Source organism: Taeniopygia guttata, chromosome 8 (assembly GCF_048771995.1).
Source record: "Taeniopygia guttata chromosome 8, bTaeGut7.mat, whole genome shotgun sequence".
Lineage (NCBI taxonomy): Eukaryota > Metazoa > Chordata > Aves > Passeriformes > Estrildidae > Taeniopygia > Taeniopygia guttata.
In genome coordinates, this window is record NC_133033.1 from 19,036,815 (window position 1) to 19,056,537 (window position 19,723).

Sequence of the window (19,723 nt, forward strand, 5' to 3'; positions counted from 1 at the left end):
GGTTGATATCTCTTCAGGATTGTTTTGGTATTTTCTATTGAAACTCTCTTTACTCCCTTTATATGGTAGTTATATTCCCATTAGAACAGGGGTTTGTGTGTGTGTGTTTTTCTTTGTTAATTTGTGTTTGTTGTTTTGTTTGGGTTTTTTTAGGGATGATAATGATTAAATTTTGGTGGCTTGGTCAAGAATCTTTTTATATAAAATTAATTGCATACTTGTTTGGGAAGGGGCATCAGGACACATAATTACTAAACAAAATAATTAAGTCTTTATACTCATTGTGCCTTACTGAGGTCATACAGAGTGAGTATTTTATCAATACTAATAATGTTCTTTAAAGAAGGTGATTCAAGAGTGCCCAGCATCATTATTGTAGGTACTGTAGCTCGGAAAACAGTCAGGTACTGCTCTGAGCAGTTTTTGGTCAAACAGCCAGATCCTGCAGGAAAGTAATGCACACACAATCCTCCCAGGCTCAAAGGAAACAATTAAAATATCTCCATCCTCATTTCAGGGTGTTTCATAGATAACGTTCCTGATACTCTGCTCTACCCTTGTCTAAGTAAATAAATCGTAAAAGTAGGTTTTGGCTGATTTTTACTGATTGCATTTAAGACATTGCATCATTTGCATTGCAACCACTCAGGACTTGTATTGTTCCCAGTTCTTTTCACAACAAATAGACCTCCTCCAACAAAAAGCACAGAATCAGATTGCTCCACTTTCTTTGCATCAGATTGTGTTTGTTTTTTCATCAAAATGCTACATAAATTTAAATCTTAATGCTGCATGGAAGTAGTTTAACATTCCATAATGTACTAGTAATCCAATTACCTGTTTCTTAATAATTAATCCTAGAGTTGCTTATTCTCATTCTTAAATTTAGCTGTGGTCAAAAAAAGACCCAGTCCTGCTGGACTGTGCATTCAATTCAATGGCAGTAGAGTCAAGCCTTCACTTCTTTTCATTTTCTACTGTTACTGCCTTTTTTAAAATTCATGGCTACTGTTTCTTCATGGCTTTGGTTCTTAAGGAAATTTATGTAACAGTGGTCCTGGTACCAAGACCTATGGCACTCCCTGCTATTAATCTTATCCTGTAATAAGAATTGGCTGTTTATTTCTTCCTTTTTTTCTTATGTCTCAGCCATTTCTTTTTTTCTCTTGAGGCTCTTGTTTCTCACCCATGGTTACCAAGTTGCCTTAATAGCCTCTTGTGATGAACAAAATGCCACCTCTATAAATCTTTCTGTCTCAATTCCTCCACTGTTTCAGTAGATCTGACCTTGAGAAGTTGTACTTGATCTTTGAGGGCCTCCAGATATTTAAGCTCTGTCCTGTACGGACTGGGGCTGTACCCCAGGCAGCTGGATACACAGTGGAGCAGAGCAGTGTCCTCTCCCAGCCTGACTGAACCTCCTGAGCTCCTACTTTCTTTGCTTTCTTCCAGCCTCCCTCCTTCCAGCCTGGTGCTGTTTTACTCCTTAAAGACTGAATACTATACAAGTGTTGTTTTAAGGGGTACTAATAAATGCATCTAGGGCAAAATGCTGGGCCAACTTTTGTTTACATCAGAGTACACAGAACAGAAATATCCTTTTTTTTCTGAGGGAAATTGCTGCTTTGTATACCTACCAATTGATGAGGTCAGCTTTTTATATGTTTGCTGGGGATTTTACCTTATATTATGGCATAGGAACTGTGATTTAATAGCAGAAAAATAGCTTCCTTTCTCACACTGGATTATTTTTGGTAATCACTGTATTGCTGATGTGATACAGATGAATTTTAGATAGCCTTCCCCAAGTTTAAGTAATAACTCAATTTACTGTATAATAATCAATCAAAATACTGTTTAATAAATCAATCACTGTTTAATAATTAAAACTTCTACTAGTGTAAGCAGAGGCACTTAATGTGTATGCTTTTAACTTTTCTTTGCCATTAAGACTTTGAAATGTTACAAGCCTAATTGCCCAAGAGAAGAAAAAATGTTTTGTAAGCAGTTTGAAATTAACAGAGAGGCAAGCTGCAGTAGATATCGTTTTTGTATTTCAGCATATTTCTTTAGTGTTAAAAAAGAATATACCAAACTTTGGAAGGGGTTAAAAAGAAAGCTAAGCTTTATCTTTCAACCTTCATGTGGCAGATTTTAGTCATCGTACCTTTTTGCTTTGCCAGAGCTTGCTAGCATAGTTTTAGCAGCATTGGATGGTGCTGCTGTAACCTGAATTGCAGCAGTTCCTCATGTCACCAGATGAGGAGAAGGGAGGTATTAATTCCCAAACTCTCTTCAGTTATAATGTTTATGCAAAGTACAGCACAGAGTGTTACAAAATCCTTGTTAAAGGGAAGGAGGAAGAGAAAGAGGAAAGCCCTTTTTGTGGCTTTGCAGCAGTTTCATAACTTGAAGGTCTGTTTGTCATTCTTAGTGCCTGAATGGAGGTGCTTTGCATTCTAATGCATAAATTTCTAAGGCTGAATATGCAGTGTGAGAGGAGGGGCTAGAGGAGATGTTATTTGTTTCAGAAACTTTTAGAAAATGCATTTTAAATTCTTAAGATGATGTGGGGGAAAAGAAGCATTTAATCAGAAGTGTTGTTTATTGTTCAGTTTAGTTTACACTGCAGGGAGCTGGGTTGTTGCTGTCCTTGGAGCTGATGAACAGTTACCAGTGGGACACGAGAGTCTCAGCCCTCTTAGTGTCATGTGGTAGTGCAGGAGGAGGATCTGTCATCATTCAATTGCACTTTGCAAGTAAAGAGCACTGGTGTGATGTCAGAAATTACCCATCAGCTCGAATTAGGATGGTAATTATTGTCACAGTGGTAATTACTGTACATACATTTTCATTGTGTAAAGCTATGAGTCACTACAAATCACAGTTCTCTTTATAATTTTTCCTATAATATTATCTTTACAGTATTTAAAGTGGCTTTGAATTATTGGTCTCAGGTTCAACTCCATATCTTAAATTTGCTGTCCCTCTACATAATTGGATGTTGGCTATGTGTAATCATAAATTATCCATATAATTTATTAAATCATCCTTTCACAGCAGAAATTATTTTGATAATGTTCTAATTAAGTACAGAATATGGGTATTTTATTTTCTTTCAATCATTCTTTTTTGTGGAAGTTTTATAGCGGCAAAAAAATTTGTCATGGCTTTGTCTCATTTGTAAAGTATTCTCCAAATGTCTAATGTTAATTAATTAATGTCATCTTTATCAGATAGAGTAGTCTCTATCTGTTTCAGAAAGGAAGGAAGATAATATTTCTGTTCAGTCTTTTTGCTGCATATAATAAATATCCTCATAGTTATGAAGTTAAAGGTTCTATCAAGGTGTGGTAAGTATTGAAAATAGTTTTGATTGAGTTAAGAAGGGACTAGAATAAAAATAATTTAAAACTGGTTCACACCAGCAATTCTTCGTGCACTATTAACTGCTAAGATCTAGTCACAAAACATTACTCTGAGGAGAAAAGGTTTAGTGAACCCTAGAAATTGGATTTGATTTATGCCAGAAAATCTGCCTTTTCACTGCTTGAGATTTCTATGGAAGGAAGCCACAGTCTTTTACCAAATGGTTTCTAAGGTAACATCTTATAGCAGAGCATCTGAAACCAATTTGGTTGTTAATGAGAAATAGTTCTCACGGTGGTGGGAAAGTGTGGAGTGAAAGAAAGGCTTTAAAATTTGGCAGTCTGTCTGTAAAGGCATTTCAATAAATGTGTGCTGCTGCTCTGCTTATGAAATTTCAACAGGAATTACATTCATAATTGCCTTCCAAATGTACAGGTCTCTTTCCAGATTTTATTGATAGATTGTGCATGATTAAAATATTTGAATACTACAGATGAATAATTTAAATAGCTGGCACTTTTCCAGTGGAAATCTCTTCACCATTGCTGAAAGAAAAATTTGCATTTTTGGGGTGATAGTTAATTCTGGTGCCAGAAATCCATTAGTGAATTGGTGCCGTATCAGAGCAATAGCGTCCCACTGATACCAGATGCCACTTGCAGACTTCCTGGGACTGCCGTGAGAGACATTCTGAGAAGTTACTTTTGCACCTACCCTCTGTCTAAGGTTCTGAGCAGATAAATGGTGGGTCAGTGAACAGAAATGTGTGGTCATTTTACAGTAGATGATCTGAATATCTTCTACAGTCAGAGCCTCTTTGGGATGGAGGGAATAGAGTGCTTCTGTCAACAATGGCTCCTTGCCATTTCTTCCTTCCTCTCAGGAAGAGAGCAAACCAGCAATTCTGGCTTCCCTTTCCCTGGATACATAATAAACATGTAATGGCTCTCTCCTACCCTCTTGCCTTGAGGCAAGGCTGTATTCCTGCATTTTGTTTCTTGTTGCCTGTGTGGACTTGCCTGAGTAGAACTGCAGAGTTTAAAATCATGCCTGCTTACTTTTTTTGCTCATGTTACTGTTACAGAATTCTGTTCTGAGTCGCACAGGGGAAAAACAGTCCCCCATTAAGCAATGGATCATATTTAGCAGGCAAACAAGCAAATAAAAGAATAAGAAAGAGAAGCATTACCAAAGTAAAACTGACATACTAAAAAACTTAAACTGTACATAATCCAAATAACTTTTACAGAGGCAAGAGAAACTTGCCTTAAATGACTAAGTTTTAGATAAACCTTTGTGCTGCATTTGTTCTGACCAATTATAAACCATTGATTATAGTGGGAGTCTGCTCAGTGTTTTTCAGTTATTGTTGATGGTGTCCTACCAGTTTTTCCAGAAGCCCATTGTCTCCTTAGGCTCCATTCCCTCAGGAGTAGTTGCCCTATTTTATATACACATTGGGTGCCAGTCTTGTACTCTGAATAAAATATCCAAGTTATTTTGTAAAAATAATTGTTATTAAATTTGGATCTCTTATGCTGAAATAGTCTCTAGTTGCCTCATGAAAATTGTAGAGTGCAGTAACTTCATGGCAAGGTTTGCTTTGGTTTCACATGCTGCAGAGGGAAGCCCTACACTCTAGAAATCTAGAGAGAGGATCCTTGAATATTTTGTCATAGGATTTTCAGAGTAACTGACACTGTTAAGATAAAACTATACCAAATGATTTACTATGGCAAATTTACTTGGGTTCTAGTGCTGTGGTAGTAGGAAGTTAGTGTGACATTATTGGCTTTTCTGAGAGCAGCTGTAGAGATGGCGTTGGGGAATATAATAGAAAGAAGGCCTCCAGGAGAAAAGTTCATGGAGAAGGTCGTTCTGATCTTTTGTTGATTGGCTAGGATGCATCTGTGATTTTATTTTTTTTTAATTTGAATAAAAGCATTTATTAAATCAAATTATTCAACTGCTGCTGCTAAAGGGAGAACTTGTTTTGCTCTATTCCTTGCATGAAATTTAGTGGGTTTTCCTCTCTGAGGAATTATTCAGGTTCATGAATAATTCTGAAACTTTACTCTCTTTTTTTGGCCATTTAAGAATCTGAGTCAGCTTGTCAGAGGATCATATGAATACAAAATCAGAAGGAGGGTATAAGACAGACAGCAAGGACAGCAAGTAAGGATTGTCTGTCCTTGAGCCTTTCCACAGAAGAGGCACGTGGTTTTGTGAATGCGTTAAGAATTAACTTTGAAATGTGTTATATGTTCATTTGCATTATGTATGGCCATTTCATGTTTTATCATCTAATTTGCTCATAAGATAATTAGGAAATCAAACTATATGAACACCAAAAAATTCAGTATGTCCATAAGATGTGTTATATTGATGTAATATTGAAATAGTAGAAATAAAACAAATAGAATCAGGTATTTCAAGCCTGGTATGGTATAAAATACCATACAGACACAATGAGTGTCTAACAGTTGAGAAAAGAATGTTTGAGCTTTTGCTTTTGAGAATTTTTAGGTGATTAATTTGAGATTAAAAAATCAGCAAGGAATGGTATTTTTACAGATGTTTTCTTTGTCAACTCTTTAAATTTAGTACTGATGTCAGAAGATCATTAGTCTCTGATGTGATCTCTAAATATTCTGGTTGGGGTTTCAGCAGGAACTTTTCTAATGGTATTCCACTGAATTCAAGTAGCCAAAGTAATTCATCTCACTGGTCATTTTTATATATTCAAATGAATAATCATTTCACATTTCACAAAGAACATGACACTTTGCCACAAAGGGAGGGAGAAAGCAGGGAGGGAAAGCAGATCCTGCTTCTGTTTTGAAAAACATTTGGTGCTTTGGATCTCTCCCTGTAGTTCTACAGCTTTGTGAGGGGGAACAGAAAGTTTAATGAGGCTGAGAGCTGAGATTGTGCATAAATCTGGAAGCAGGGATAGCGTGTGGTTTCTTACTTGTTTTACATATTTGGTGGGGAGAGGAGTGGAGATGTTGCTGATTTTCTGGTTTGGAGGGGTTGGGGGTGGTGGTGTTGATTGGGATGGCATGTTGGGGCTTTTTCCCCTGTAACAACTGCATTGTGAGCAGGAGTCTGCTTTTCTAATAATCTTTGTATTATTTTATGGGTTGTCAGAGCGTGTTCTCATTCCAGTTTTGATGGCAGTGTTCTTCAGGGTATTGAGAAAGCGATGAGTAACTGTGAAAAAATAACAATGTAACCAGTTAAGCCTACTTTCCATGGATTTGTGTCCTCTGACCTATCCATATTTTCACTGCAGTATTCTTGTCCCTTACCACCACCAGTTTTTCACAAAATCCATAGAAGTGTAATTGGCTTGCATGTCTTGTAATCAAGACATGCAATGCAATCAATGTCAAAGACAATGCAATCATGTCAAATTTGGCTTAGTTCAGTCAGTGAGGTTACAGTGCTATTTCCCTAGGAAAGAAGTTAAAATATTACCTAAAAAATAGGAAGCTTTTCCAAACTTACTGATATTTAACATAGTTTCTCAAAATTACTTCCTATTTCTTATCAGCAAATTCTAGGGAAAAATGTATTAAATATTTTTAGAAACTGGAATGGGATGGAAAGGGTGCAGATTCATACTAGTTTTAAATGCATGATTGGATTCCGTTTTTAAATATATATGTACAGTGTGAATTACATCTCTGAGCAAAGGGGAATGCCAAACATGTCAGAATGTTACTGTGTTCAAATAGCATTCTTTAAATTCCTAATGGAAAAATAATTAGAAAGTTCAGTCCTTTCACTTTTGTTATCCATCTGCATCTGTGACTTGTAACTTCTTTAATCAGATGTGTAAACACAAGAAAACTGTGGTTTCTGAAGTCTGGAAATGTTATATTAGTAGCATAATTAACTTATCAACCTATTGTTCATGATTAAGTTGGCTTGCAAAGTGGTAATATTAAGTAATTGTTGATTTCTTTTTGATTACTGTGTAGTGCACCAGGACTGTTGTAGTTCATTTTTAGGCATAGAAACTGAGATAATTTCCTCCAGATTGATCTTGCTGTCTTTATTTCTTGTGTAACAAGTGTGCATGCCACCACTGAATGGGGAACAATACCAAAATTATTCCGATTTTTCTTTCTTAACCACTCTCTCCCTTTAACTTAAAGGGTTAAATTAAAAAAAAAAAAAAAAAAAGTTGTTTGTCCTAAATGTTCTTACTGAAATCCATTATGCATGAAAAGAGTCTGAGTCCATTTGCAAGACCTCTAAATGAACTCCATTCATTCTGTGCTTAGAAATGTCCATTCAGCCAGAAACAGACACAATAGTTACAACCTCATTTATTTTGCACCAGTACCAGCATATTAAAAGTGAAAGGTTTGTTGTGAATAAGTATAGTAATTTTTCTGTGCTAGTTATATAATTCTGTAATAAAATTCCTTTAGCATTTCAATAATGTAACATTTCATATATATTCTTCTAAGTGTAATGTAGTAGTAGCATTGCAGTCATCTAAAATTCTTAAACATTCATAAGGATTTTGAAATAGCTATTTTGAAAATCAAATTGACTTAGCTGAAGTTACTTTGATGTGAAACAAGTTGTAGAGACATTTATTTATAGTTGGGTCAGAAATTAAGCCAATTAGTAATCATAATTAGTGGCTATGGAAAAAAATATTTAAAGTTTTGTCTTCTAGACCATCGAATCTTTGTTTATATTTGGAAAGTAAATTACTTATGAATGCATGTCAAAATTGTAACAATGTAGTATTATAGTTTCATCACTTTAAAATCCATGGCGATAAGTCAAGAGTTTTGTTCTTGATTCCACATTTTGTTGGTCTCAAATGTAAAGTGGAAATTGTCCTTTTGTGTGTAGCAGGATGTCATCATCCTGATGTGTATGAGTGGGAGATCAGACCATATTATATCTTAGTTTAAATTACTTTGAGCGTTGAGCAAGACTCACTGGCTTTCCTTCTAAGATCAGGAATGAGCAAAAACGATAAGCATTTAGGGAAACCTGGTTCACCTTCCATGCAAGTCAGACTTTTCCAAGTTCTTCTCACTGATGCTGGTTGTTAAAAGCATGTGAGAATGTCCTGCAGCCTCCTCTGGGCGTTGCTGCCTGGTTGGGGTCGGGGGCTCTGCGCAGGACCACCTGTGGTGCTTCCAGTGGTGGCCTCTTCCTGCCAGCCTGGGTGGCCATTTGCAGGGCTGCTTCCACAATGTGCAGGTAGGGTTTGGGGTGCAAAGAGAAGGGTAAGAGCAGGTACAAGTTTCACTTTAAATAATTCTTTAACTGGAGTCCTTTATTAATTTGTTTAGATCTAGCAGTGGCTGAAGCCCTGTTGCTGTTCAGGACCGTGCAGGGCTGTGTCTCAAGTCACTGATGGAGCCGTTTCGTGCTGCCTGTTGTTTACAGGGCCTTTAAGTACTAATCATCAGCTTGGAAGGAGGTGACTTTGGGAACTGACTGAGCATTTCCTCCAACAAACTGTAGAAAATACTGTTTGTGGGAAGTGTGTGGAGTGAGGGTGAATGGGTGAGGGGCTCATGGCAGGAAAAGCAACTAACAGGAAAGGGTAAGTAGAAACATCATCCTCCTTGCTCTCAACCAGTTCTTTATCTGAAGTCCTCCTGGTGGTTGCTTTTCCTGCTGAGTCTCCTCCTCCTTCCGTACCCTTGACATGCAAAATACAGATCCAGTGAATCCCCACACAAGGACAGCAACAGGATTTTGTTACTGAAACTCCCTGCATGCCCATTCTGTAACTCTTTTGTAGGATTCCATTGTTTTGGTTACTGCTGAATGTGATATGATGTGACTGGCACCTGCACTGTGGCCCAGCCTGGGATTGTACGATGCAATAATGATTTCAAGCTACCAGGAGTTCAACAGAGTAAAGGTTTTAGGATATGCTTTTTGTGAAGTAAATGGTTTTGAAAGTTTTTCAGGTTTTTTGGTTTTTAAAATATTTTAATCTGTAAATGTTATGCTTCTGCATGTGAATTAAGAGACATACACTAATTTTTCCATAAAAATGGAAAAATATTTTCTCTTTGATTTTTAGCCTAGCTCCTTGACTCACTTCTTTACAGTTAAATGCCATTGACATTTGATTTTGATGGAGTTTCTTTTGATCAGCACCAACTTCTCCTACTTGATGTATTTTCCAAGCCTAAAGATCAGTCAGTTCCCATTTCTTTACTATGAGGAAATGAAAATAAAATAAGAAGGTTACATGACAATATATATATATATTTTAAAAAAAGGAAAAATTGAAAACAATGATAAAATATGTCCCTCATAATTCACTGCTGACAATTCACTTCTGCTTTTGTGTGTTTAGGTACTTCCCACCATGGTGGCTATTCCCATGGCGCGGTGGTCCATGCCCTGCAGAAATGTGGCATTCGTCATATTGACACAGCAAAGAGATATGGCTGTGAATCCCTCCTCCAAAGGGCCATCAGAGAGAGCGGTGTGAAGCGAGAGGACCTCTGGATAACCACCAAACTGTGGCACAGTGATTATGGCTATGAAAACACAAAAAAGGCCTGCTTGGAGTCATGTGAAAGACTTGGTGTTGAATATCTTGGTATGAATCTTTGCATATAGCTCATTTGTTGTGCTTTCCATGGGAGTATTTGCAAAGATTAATGAATTCTGAAAGAAATTTGTGTGGCACAGATGGGTCACAGAAACCAAATTCTGCCTTTATTTACACATTTGCAGGTTTCTTGTTCTGTTTGTTCTCTAAGAAGTTCACATTTGTACTATTAGGAACACAGAACTTTTTCTTGTTGCAAATGTTTTGCAAAGGTATTTTTTTATTGTTAAATTACTTGAGGAAAAACTATATCAGTTTTTTATATTTTGCTGAAATAATCCAAAACCTACGAAACAAGGATTCATAAACTAATATATTGGCAACAGGGTGACAATGATGCCTGGTTTCTTTTGTGATCTGTTTTCTTTTTCTCAAGGAATGGGGGTCCTTTCTAAAACTTACTTTATAGGCCTTTTAACTTTTTAAAATTCTGAATACTGCCTTTGGTTTGGTCTGTTTGATGGAATCTTTTTTTGAGAAAATGTTGGAAGTATATACAAGAATTTAGAAAACTAAAATTAAAGCTTAACTAACACTGCATTTTGTAAATTTACCCCGATCATAAACTACTTGTTGTCAAAGATGTTATATTGTTACTCCCTTACTAGACAGGCAGAGTTGTGGTAACGATGCCAATTAGATCTTAGCAACAGGTCATAGGAGTGGAGGTACCTGTAATAAACATGATATTTGCATATTTTAGCAATAAACAGACTTCAATGAGGAAGTGAATTTTGCTGAATTAATAATGTATAATATTAATTTGTGTTGTATTCATTGCCCTTTTTTGCTGGAGTATTTTACAAGGTGAACAGGGAAAAACCTGTATCTGTTAAAGACTGAGATACTTACATGCACATCTTTGGCTTCATTCGTTCTGGAAATGTATCCCTTAGCTTCCTCCACTGGCACAGAATAATACAAAATGAATGAAAATTCCTTTTTGTTTGTCCTGTACAAATGCAGGTCACTGCAATGAGACTTTAATAAACAAAGTTTCGAGCCCTGACTTTCTCCTTTAAACTGAGAAATAGCATTATTCCTTCTCTCTGTTTTCTGCTTGTTATATTTTGTTTGCTTCTTTTTTCTTCTGCTTGCTCTGGCACTGGTGCTGAATGTTGATGAGAGAAAAGCTTGACTCACTTCCAAGAAGTCATTTGCAGTGATTCCTTCTAGTACTGTAAGTTGTTCTTTTTTCTCAGGTAGTAGATTGGAGTAGATGCTCTCACAAATACTGAGTTTCTGCTAAGCAGAAGTGTCTAAAAGAAGAAAAAGAATATCTGAGAGTAAGAAATGTGCTAATGCTGTCACTATGTGAGTGAGTCCTTGGAATAGCATAAACAGAACTTGTTTGTCAAATGTGTTCAGAGCTGAAACTTCTTGTGCACATATTACTAAGATCAGTTTAGGAATGTTACAGCTGCCTACACAATTAGTCTCCATATTAGATTTTTCCTCATTTTTTATATTTTTGTTTTGGTTCTTTATTACCCTCAGCTATCTTCCCTCCTTCTTCATATTTCTTCCACTGATGTGGAGATGTCTCAAAAATTCATAAACTGTTCCTGAACCATTTAGTCTGCTATGGTGACCTAAATCAATGTTGAACAGAATAAATCAGAATTCCCTGATTTTATTCTGGTATTAACCAAGTATGTGGAGGTTCACACGTTTCATAAAGATACATAGTTAATAAAGAAAGCTGAGAGATCCTAAATAATATATGTGTGATGTTAGATCTTTATGTTGGAGGGAAAGTTAGTAATTCAGAGGTGTGCAAAAAGAAAAAGCTAGAGGAGCCCTGGCAGCTCAATGTGCAGCTAAGGTCTTTGCTCATGTTCATTTTCTGGAGGGTCCTTAGGAGTTACCCAGTCTATCCATAAAGATTGAATTAGAAACCTGAGAAATAATCTAACAGGAATTAATAAATCTTTGCATTATCAGTATATGGAATGTGAGCTGTTGAAAGCAGTTATGGCTTTTTAAGAGAAAATGTAAAATACTCCATGTAGAATACTTGTTATGAAGTCTTTTCAATGAACACTTTTCAGACAAGTGGTACTAGGAGAGCAGTGTTCCAGGATTTTTTTTTAAACTGGTAGATTATATATCCATGACATGGTGGAAATTTGTATTATTTGTGGGCAGTGGTTGTAACAGATACTCTGCTCCTTGCATTTTCTAAATGTGATCCTCAACTAGCAGTAACAGTAAACCAATATGGAATGGCAGCAGATTGTACAGGTTTGGCAGTAGCAGAATACATTCTTTGGGATTTAGATCCAACCTCTAAAGTAACTTCTTGAATGCTGATTTATGGGTTACTGAATTCATAAACAATTTTATTTTCCTTTTGACAGTTCTGAGTTTGTCCCATTCAGGCAAATCTGGCCTGTCACAAATCCCCAGCTGGAGCTGGAAAAATGCTCTATCAGCAGCTTCACTGTAATAGGTGAATCACATGAAATTAGTGTATTATCATAATTCAGACTCTCTATTGCTTCAGAACACTTTGTAGATTGTTCCTTGTTCAATAGAAGGAAACACAAAACAAAAAGGATTGAGTGAGAAAGAAAAATATATCAATATTAAGTGACTGTTGAGAAAAGCAAGAAAATAGGATTCCCAGCATTAAGACAGCTGGGAAACTTTGCAGAATATACTTCTGCTTATAGGCTTGATAGATGGCTGGGCTTGTTTTTCATACTACTAGGTTTGTTTTAGTAAAATTTAACTTTTTTTATAATACTGTATTAGGGATTTTGCATAGAATTGCAAACTTTTATTTCCAGATAAACATAATGTTGACTTTTAAATGTGTAAAATGGCCTTGTACTTCTCAGTTAAGAGGAAGTGTGTTGATTGTAGGTGCTGCAACCACTAGGAAGCAATAAGCCATTATATTTTAAATGTCTGTGTGAAAGCAGCTCAGGTATTAGTTTTAGTTTTGCTGCACCACTGTGCATTGACATTTAATGACCTTCAGGCCCCTGTTCACTGCTGCACCATTGCAGCCTGACTGTATGCAAAGGATGTTTTTTAAAGCTGTTAAATATGAAACCAGACTGTGAATGTTTGGAGGTTTTTTCCTTCTTTCTCAAGTGTATCCTGATACTGTGAATCAAGATGGATTTTTTGATTTAAGATTATTTTTTAAAAATACATTGTTGGAAGGCATCTCAAGAAATTGATTAATCTTTCCCATGCTAGAAGGCACAACCTCGTTCTCATTAAAAATGTAGTCTGTTTGTAAAGGCCTTCAGTGATAAAATTATATATTTCTTGATTACTAGAACTTAAGCTATTTCAGGCAATGATTTAAATGTAATTTCTTGCCTCTGAAAGGAATTTAAGAGTGTTTGTTTCACACAATACCCCAGGAGGGAAAATATTTTAAGCAAAAGAAAATGTGTGTGTGGGTGTAGGGTGTGAATGTGTGTACAAATAAAGATGAAATCACAGACCATGGTTTGTGAGGTGGTTGTTGTTTCTATTGGCCTGCAGATATGATGGAAAGTTTTCTAACAGCTGCAGTAGAAGGAAGGTCCTGGCTGTGCTGGGTGCTTCACACATGACTGGCAGAAGCACTGTTCTATTCTTTGTCTATGAGATAAGGCACCTTTGCTCCACATCATTCATGAACACTTCTTGCAGTCAGGAAGACTGTACTTGGTGATCCAGGAGATGCTTTCTAGCCCTAAATGCCAATATTTTGGAATGTGAAGTAATTTTTATTCCAGTGAAAAAGCCTAACTTAAAAGAAACATAACAGGATGATATAGTGATGGTGTACCTGGTAACAAAACCTTTCTAAAATCAAGGACAACAGCTAATCTTGTTTGCATCAGAGGCCCCAGACATTAATACAGAGAAAGGGGATATGTTGCACTTTTTGGGATATCCGAGGCCAGAGATCTTTCGGTTATCAGATCTCTTAAAAGTCTTTCTTTGGAGAATGTTTCAGTTTCCTGAGCAGAGTACAATGCATCTGTGTCTGTGGAAATCCCTGATGTAACTATTTCTGTGAGCATTTCCAAACTGTGATGTCTAACTGAACAGTCAGGCTTTTGGAGAAGTAACTGGTGGTGAAATTCTGCTGAAGTTTGATTATTTTTGCTAAATGACATTTTTTTGCATAGTTAAGCAGTTCTTATTAGTCTGGTTTGGAGAACATGGCAAGCAGCAATTAAAAATATATCATTCTTCCATTTTTCTGGGAGGTAGGTGTCAGATCCCAGTAACTTACACCTGCTTAAATACGACACTTGCTTTATACAAGCAAAAAAGTTTAAATGCAAACATGTCAGTCTGTATGCAGTAAGTAGTCCCAGTAGCATATATAATTTTAGATCAAAATGAACACTTGATATTACAATTCCTAATGCCAGCCCTTTCGGTGTATGTCTAATATAAATCAGTGGAAATTTTATTGGCAACAGAATGTGAGTAGTCCTGAGTTTTGAACATAACCTCACCAAATGCTTTAATCAATATTCCAATACTAGTTTTCTGTTAAAAGTCACAGAATTGATATTTATTCCAATACCATGTATTGGTATTTAGTTTTAATAAACACAACTTCATTTCTCAGAGAAATTAGTAAAGAAGTAATTATTGATAGATTGGTGATCAGTAAGACTGCATGTAGAATTGGAAGTAGATTTTATGGATAAAAGGGCAAAGGGCAGTCAAATTTCTCCTTAAATATGATACAAACCCACACTCTGCAGATGATTATATATGAGTGATTATTGGCTTGTCTGAGCTCTTGTATTTAAAAAGTCTAAGAGTTTAAAATTTTATTTAAATGGGTCATTGATGTCAGGAAATGCAAATGTAGCTTGTGGATTTTTTTACACATTCAAAATAATGTTTTCCTTGCTACATCTCTAATGTATTTTGCTGTACATAATTCTGTGCTGTTCTAATTAGATTTTTAAGGTAAGTAAAGCACTTGTTGCAATGATGTACCAAAATTGGAGCCAGTGTATTATAACAAATTTTATGGTACATTTTCATCTTAAATCAAGGTTGAATTTGTATTTTTAGAAGGACAAAGCTAACATACCACCCCACTGATATAGTAATTGTTAGTGTAGTCTTTAAATTGTGAATAAAAGTCTTTTTTTTCCTTTTCCCTCCTTGTTTTTCATGATTCCCAAAGAAGAAAGTCTGTATTTTCACAAAGTGCTGTAAATGAATGGATTGATGTACCCAAAGAACAAAACACTCTTCTCATTGAAAACAAGTCAGGTTTTTTATTTCTTAACACTATTTGAACTGCTAGAAAAGGAATATTATAAAGCACAAAGAAAATGGCACACATCTCAGTCATCTGGGGTTTTTTTTCCTGTTTTTCATCAGACTAATATATGCAGCAAAGGCCAAAACCTGTTTGACTGGGATACCTGCAGTTACCTGTTTAATCTGCAGTTACAATTTGAATACAAATGTAATTGTTTTCCAAGTATCTCTACATTTCTCCTTCAGAATGTCTAGCAATGTCTACGAACTTGTAAAGGAGTTACAGATCTGTCATTTTTAAATTGAAGTCTGATTTGGAACTGAGTCCAGTACATGTACATTTCTCAGTGTATGTTGGAAGTGCTTCCTTTTTCAATCAAAGCACAGTCTTCTCTTGCAGGGAGACAGCACCCAAAGAGCCTCCTCACGAGGGGCAGCACTGGTCCCTTCTCTCTGGTGACCAGTGACCCAAGGGATGGCATGGAGCACTGTCAGGGAAGATTTAGGTTGGATGTTAGGAAAAGGTTCTATGATTCTCTGATAATTTCATCAGCAGTAAATCTTAATTGTGTTTGAAATTGTGCTAACATTCCAAAAAATGTAGTAAAGCAAAATTTTGTTCCGCTAAAATATTATTTTTTTTAATTTCTTTTAAAAAATCACAAAACCTGACATGAAACTTAGGCAAAAAACTTAGACAAAAAATCTGCATAAAGAATGTGCTATAGTTTCCAACAGAAATTCAGAAGTGGAAGTATTCTTTAGAAGGGAAAAAGACAGACCCACTGCTGAGATTGTATAAAATATCTGTACAACTGTCAAATATATTTATCTTCCAAGAAATGGAAGGCTTGCAGCACTTAGTAAGTAATAGTCCATTCATACATCTAGTGACCAAAATCCTTTTGATTTAAATAGGGCTTGTTATGTGTGGAAAGTTTATTAAGTGCATATGTGACCATGAAATTCTGATTACAGTGACCTAAGCATGTGGAACATGTGCAAGTTCTGCTACCCTTAGCTGTTAATGTGATGTTATAGAATTCATTTTTTACAGCTAACTGGATACATTCAATAATGATCACTGAGTAGTGATTGGAACTATTATGATGATAACGTTAGGGGCCACTGGAGGGAAAATGCTGTCTCATGTGGTTTGATTATTTATTTTCTGGACACTTTAACAAGCAGTCTGGTTCTGTTTCTTTTATAGATCTTTATTTGATTCACTGGCCTGATGCACAAGTTCCAGGTAAAAGCAATCGAGAGGTCCGAGCTGAAACCTGGAGAGCGATGGAAGAGCTCTATGAGAAAGGTGATCTAATAACAAAGCCTATCTTAGAAGAAGGAATTATAATGTGCTTTGGGGTTGGGAAACTCACAGTGAGTTTAATTTGAACTACATGCTCATATTTCAGTGGAATTTGGGTGTGCAAGTTTTGAAAATATCTTTGAAAGTTGCAGCATTCACAATTTTATCCTGCTTGTAAATAATACGTTGTCAGATTCTGTCCATGAGATTAATAATGGTGTGCATACTTTTTTGAGGAAATCTACTGATTCATTGAAATCTCTATGCCATCACAGAACACCATTGAGCACTACAGAACGTCTTTGTAGTAACCTCCTTTTTAAGTATAAATCATGCCAAGTTTTGTCTCCTTTAGTTTTGGTTTTTGGTTTTTTTTTTTTATAACTGTATGATGCCATTTTCCAATTTATCGTATGTTGTGGTATTTTATAACTGCATTTTTATTTTGAAATTTAACAAAATAAAATGTCTAGATGAGGAACAAATACTCAGCTGCAGATTCTTTGGTACTAACTTTTGTGAAGAATTTTCAAACAGACCTGCTCTCTCAGGTTGGGATAATTCACTTTGATTTTCAGTGCACAGCAAAGTACAGTTTATGATCATAGCTATAGGAAGAGTAGCCTGTAGATTTAAGAGGAGGATTTATGCTCCTGAAGTATGCAGAATTATTAGAAATTATGTGAGAGAAGATCCTGTCTTGGGCCATGTGGCCCACCCTGTTTACAGCTTCAGTGAAGTTCCACCAGAGGGGAGAAGACTTCTTGGATAAAGTAATCTATCACTGATCCAGAGCTACTGAAATAGTGATTGTAGCAGGGCAGTTGTACAAAAGCAGTTACAGGCTGTGTGTCATCACCAGAGCCTCTTACACTTCAATCCTTCCTTTAATTTGCTGTGCCTCTGCAAGCACAGAAGTAAATTATCTTTGATATATCTTTTGTTCTTTTTATATTGAGCCTAAGGGATGTTGCTAAAAGTGTCTTCTGCCATGTAAGACATTACAACATTCGATTTTTAGAAGAAATGCTTCACTGACGTAGTATTTAAAGGCATGAATAACGCTTATATCCAAAGATGGATTATTCCACAATGCATTTCATCTTTTCCACTGTGAAGGATTTTCTGATGAGTATTTAAGTTACTGCATGCCATTTGTGCCTAGATATGCCATCCTAATTTGCTGCAAACAGGTTGTATTTTCCATATTCTTTTATTATTCCTGTCCTATGGGATTTATTCTGCTTTTGCATGCATCTTTGTGATTTTTTCTGTCTTACAGGATCTTTCTTTGTCTGTATCTTCCTAATTGAAAAGACTATGAACAATTCAGTGGTCTTTTTAATAAAAGTCACTGGAAATACTGTTGCTGTTCTCACAGAGGGGAAAATAGCTTTTGCTCTTTGTCCTTGTGCATGATACCTCTTTAAAGACATCTCATGCTAGATTTTTTTTTCCTGTGGTTGCATTTCTTCATTTCTTTTTCCCCCCAATTTTCATGTTGCTACTTTCAGTCTTTTTCTGAATTTAAGCATTCTGTAGACTCATATATCATTTAGCTGAGGATAAATTTTCCAGCTCTGGTTGTCGAAATTACCTCAGATCATTTACAGGGGAAGGAAAATGTAATGGTCTGGTTGAGTCAAGTGCCTTAGAACCTTAACTTCCACATTTTTGCTTTAGGGGATACAGACTCTGGATGTCCTGACCATAACTATGTGTTCCTGAAATGCCATGCAGATGTTAACCACTCTGGAGTTGGAAATGCAATGATTCCTGGGCAAAAAGTTAAATAATTTGTTTGCATGGTTAACCACTAGATTTTCCACTGAAGATTAAACACTTGCTGCATATCTTTGTGACTTGCTATGTGTTATGTGAGCAACATGGTTTGAACTGAATGTAGGATTTGGTCAAAATCCTTACTGGAGGAAAATAATAAAATCTTCATTGATTAGGGGAAGAAATTAAAAGTTCTATGAACAAGGGAGTTCTTTGTCTTCCTTGAACTTGACATTAGTTCAGGTAGTCATTGGTTTGTGTTTGGAATTCTGGGGTTTTTGTTTTGTTTTGTTTTGTTTTTTTAATGTTTATTTTGGAAAAAAAATTATAAACTAAATGTTTCACATTCAAAAATTGATATTTTAAACAAAATTTGCTTCTGCAGTCAATTTACAAAGGTAATATTGAAATTATTCAGCTTGGTAGTGGGTTTAGTAGCTAGCTGTGTCCATCCTGAAGAGCATCTGAAAGTGGAAAGGCAATATCCTTTGTCCTCTGTAGAAAGCAAATTGGTGTTGTGGAACTGTCTGCAAGAGTCGTGCAAGATGGTTAAAAGTTTTCAGTATTGACCTAAGTCTTTGATCTGGCTGAAGCTACCAAAAATTTCTTTAATCACTTCTTTGTACTCACAGATAGTTTGAATGCAGGTATTTATAAATCTCATTCTTCAATTTAAATCCAGGTTAGTATTTATTCTGCAAAATTCCACCTATCTGGGAAAGGAAACATTATTTTAAAGTAATGTAAATTATAAATTATTTATTATCATTATCAGTTACACTAGAAGGAGAGTAAATAAACTATTAGTACTCCAGACTATAAGTCTGTAACAGAGATTTAAAAAAAAAAATACTATATTAACTTTTAGATAGGTTACATTGGTCAGAAGTTGACACAAGTGAAATACCAACTCCATCTATAGTCATAGCTCTGAGAGAATTTTTTTAAAGTTATGTCTACAAAGATTCATTCAGGTTCATCTGAAAGCCCACACAGAGCTGCTGGGACACAGGGCTGTGGTAACACAACTTGCAGGACTCTGGCCTCAAGTGTCTTCCCACCCAGTTACCTGTGGAGAAACAGAGCTTCTGGGTCTGGGCCCAGTCTAGATCAATGTGCACTAATTTATAAGACCATGTCCCCAGACTTTGTGCAACAAATTTCAAAGAATCTGAATATTTTTCAGCATTATTAAAAGAAACATTTTAGGAAGCAGAAAACTTGCATCAAGATTTGAACAAAACTCATACTGTGCTGAGTCTGATTTTCATAAACTCACAAGTAACTCTGGCTTAGAGGATTTATTGTTGCAGGTTTATGGCTATTTGAAGGCTGCAGGTGCCAATGAACTCGGTGTGGAATTGGTAGATGTGCTTTCATTGAGATGTGTGAGCACCTTTATT

General features: G+C 36.0%; 1 protein-coding gene across 2 annotated transcripts in view; it reads left to right on the forward strand.

Moving 5' to 3' along the window:
- Positions 1 to 19,723, forward strand: part of LOC100218707 (uncharacterized oxidoreductase ZK1290.5) — a 45,235-nt gene that overhangs the window by 3,196 nt on the left and 22,316 nt on the right. The window contains exons 2-3 of one of the 2 annotated variants that reach the window (XM_002187742.7): positions 9,722 to 9,970; positions 16,440 to 16,541. In XM_002187742.7, the coding sequence (XP_002187778.6) occupies positions 9,722 to 9,970; positions 16,440 to 16,541 (351 nt within the window). The remainder of the gene's footprint in view (positions 1 to 9,721; positions 9,971 to 16,439; positions 16,542 to 19,723) is intronic. The other variant, XM_030278669.4, reaches the window with a different exon arrangement.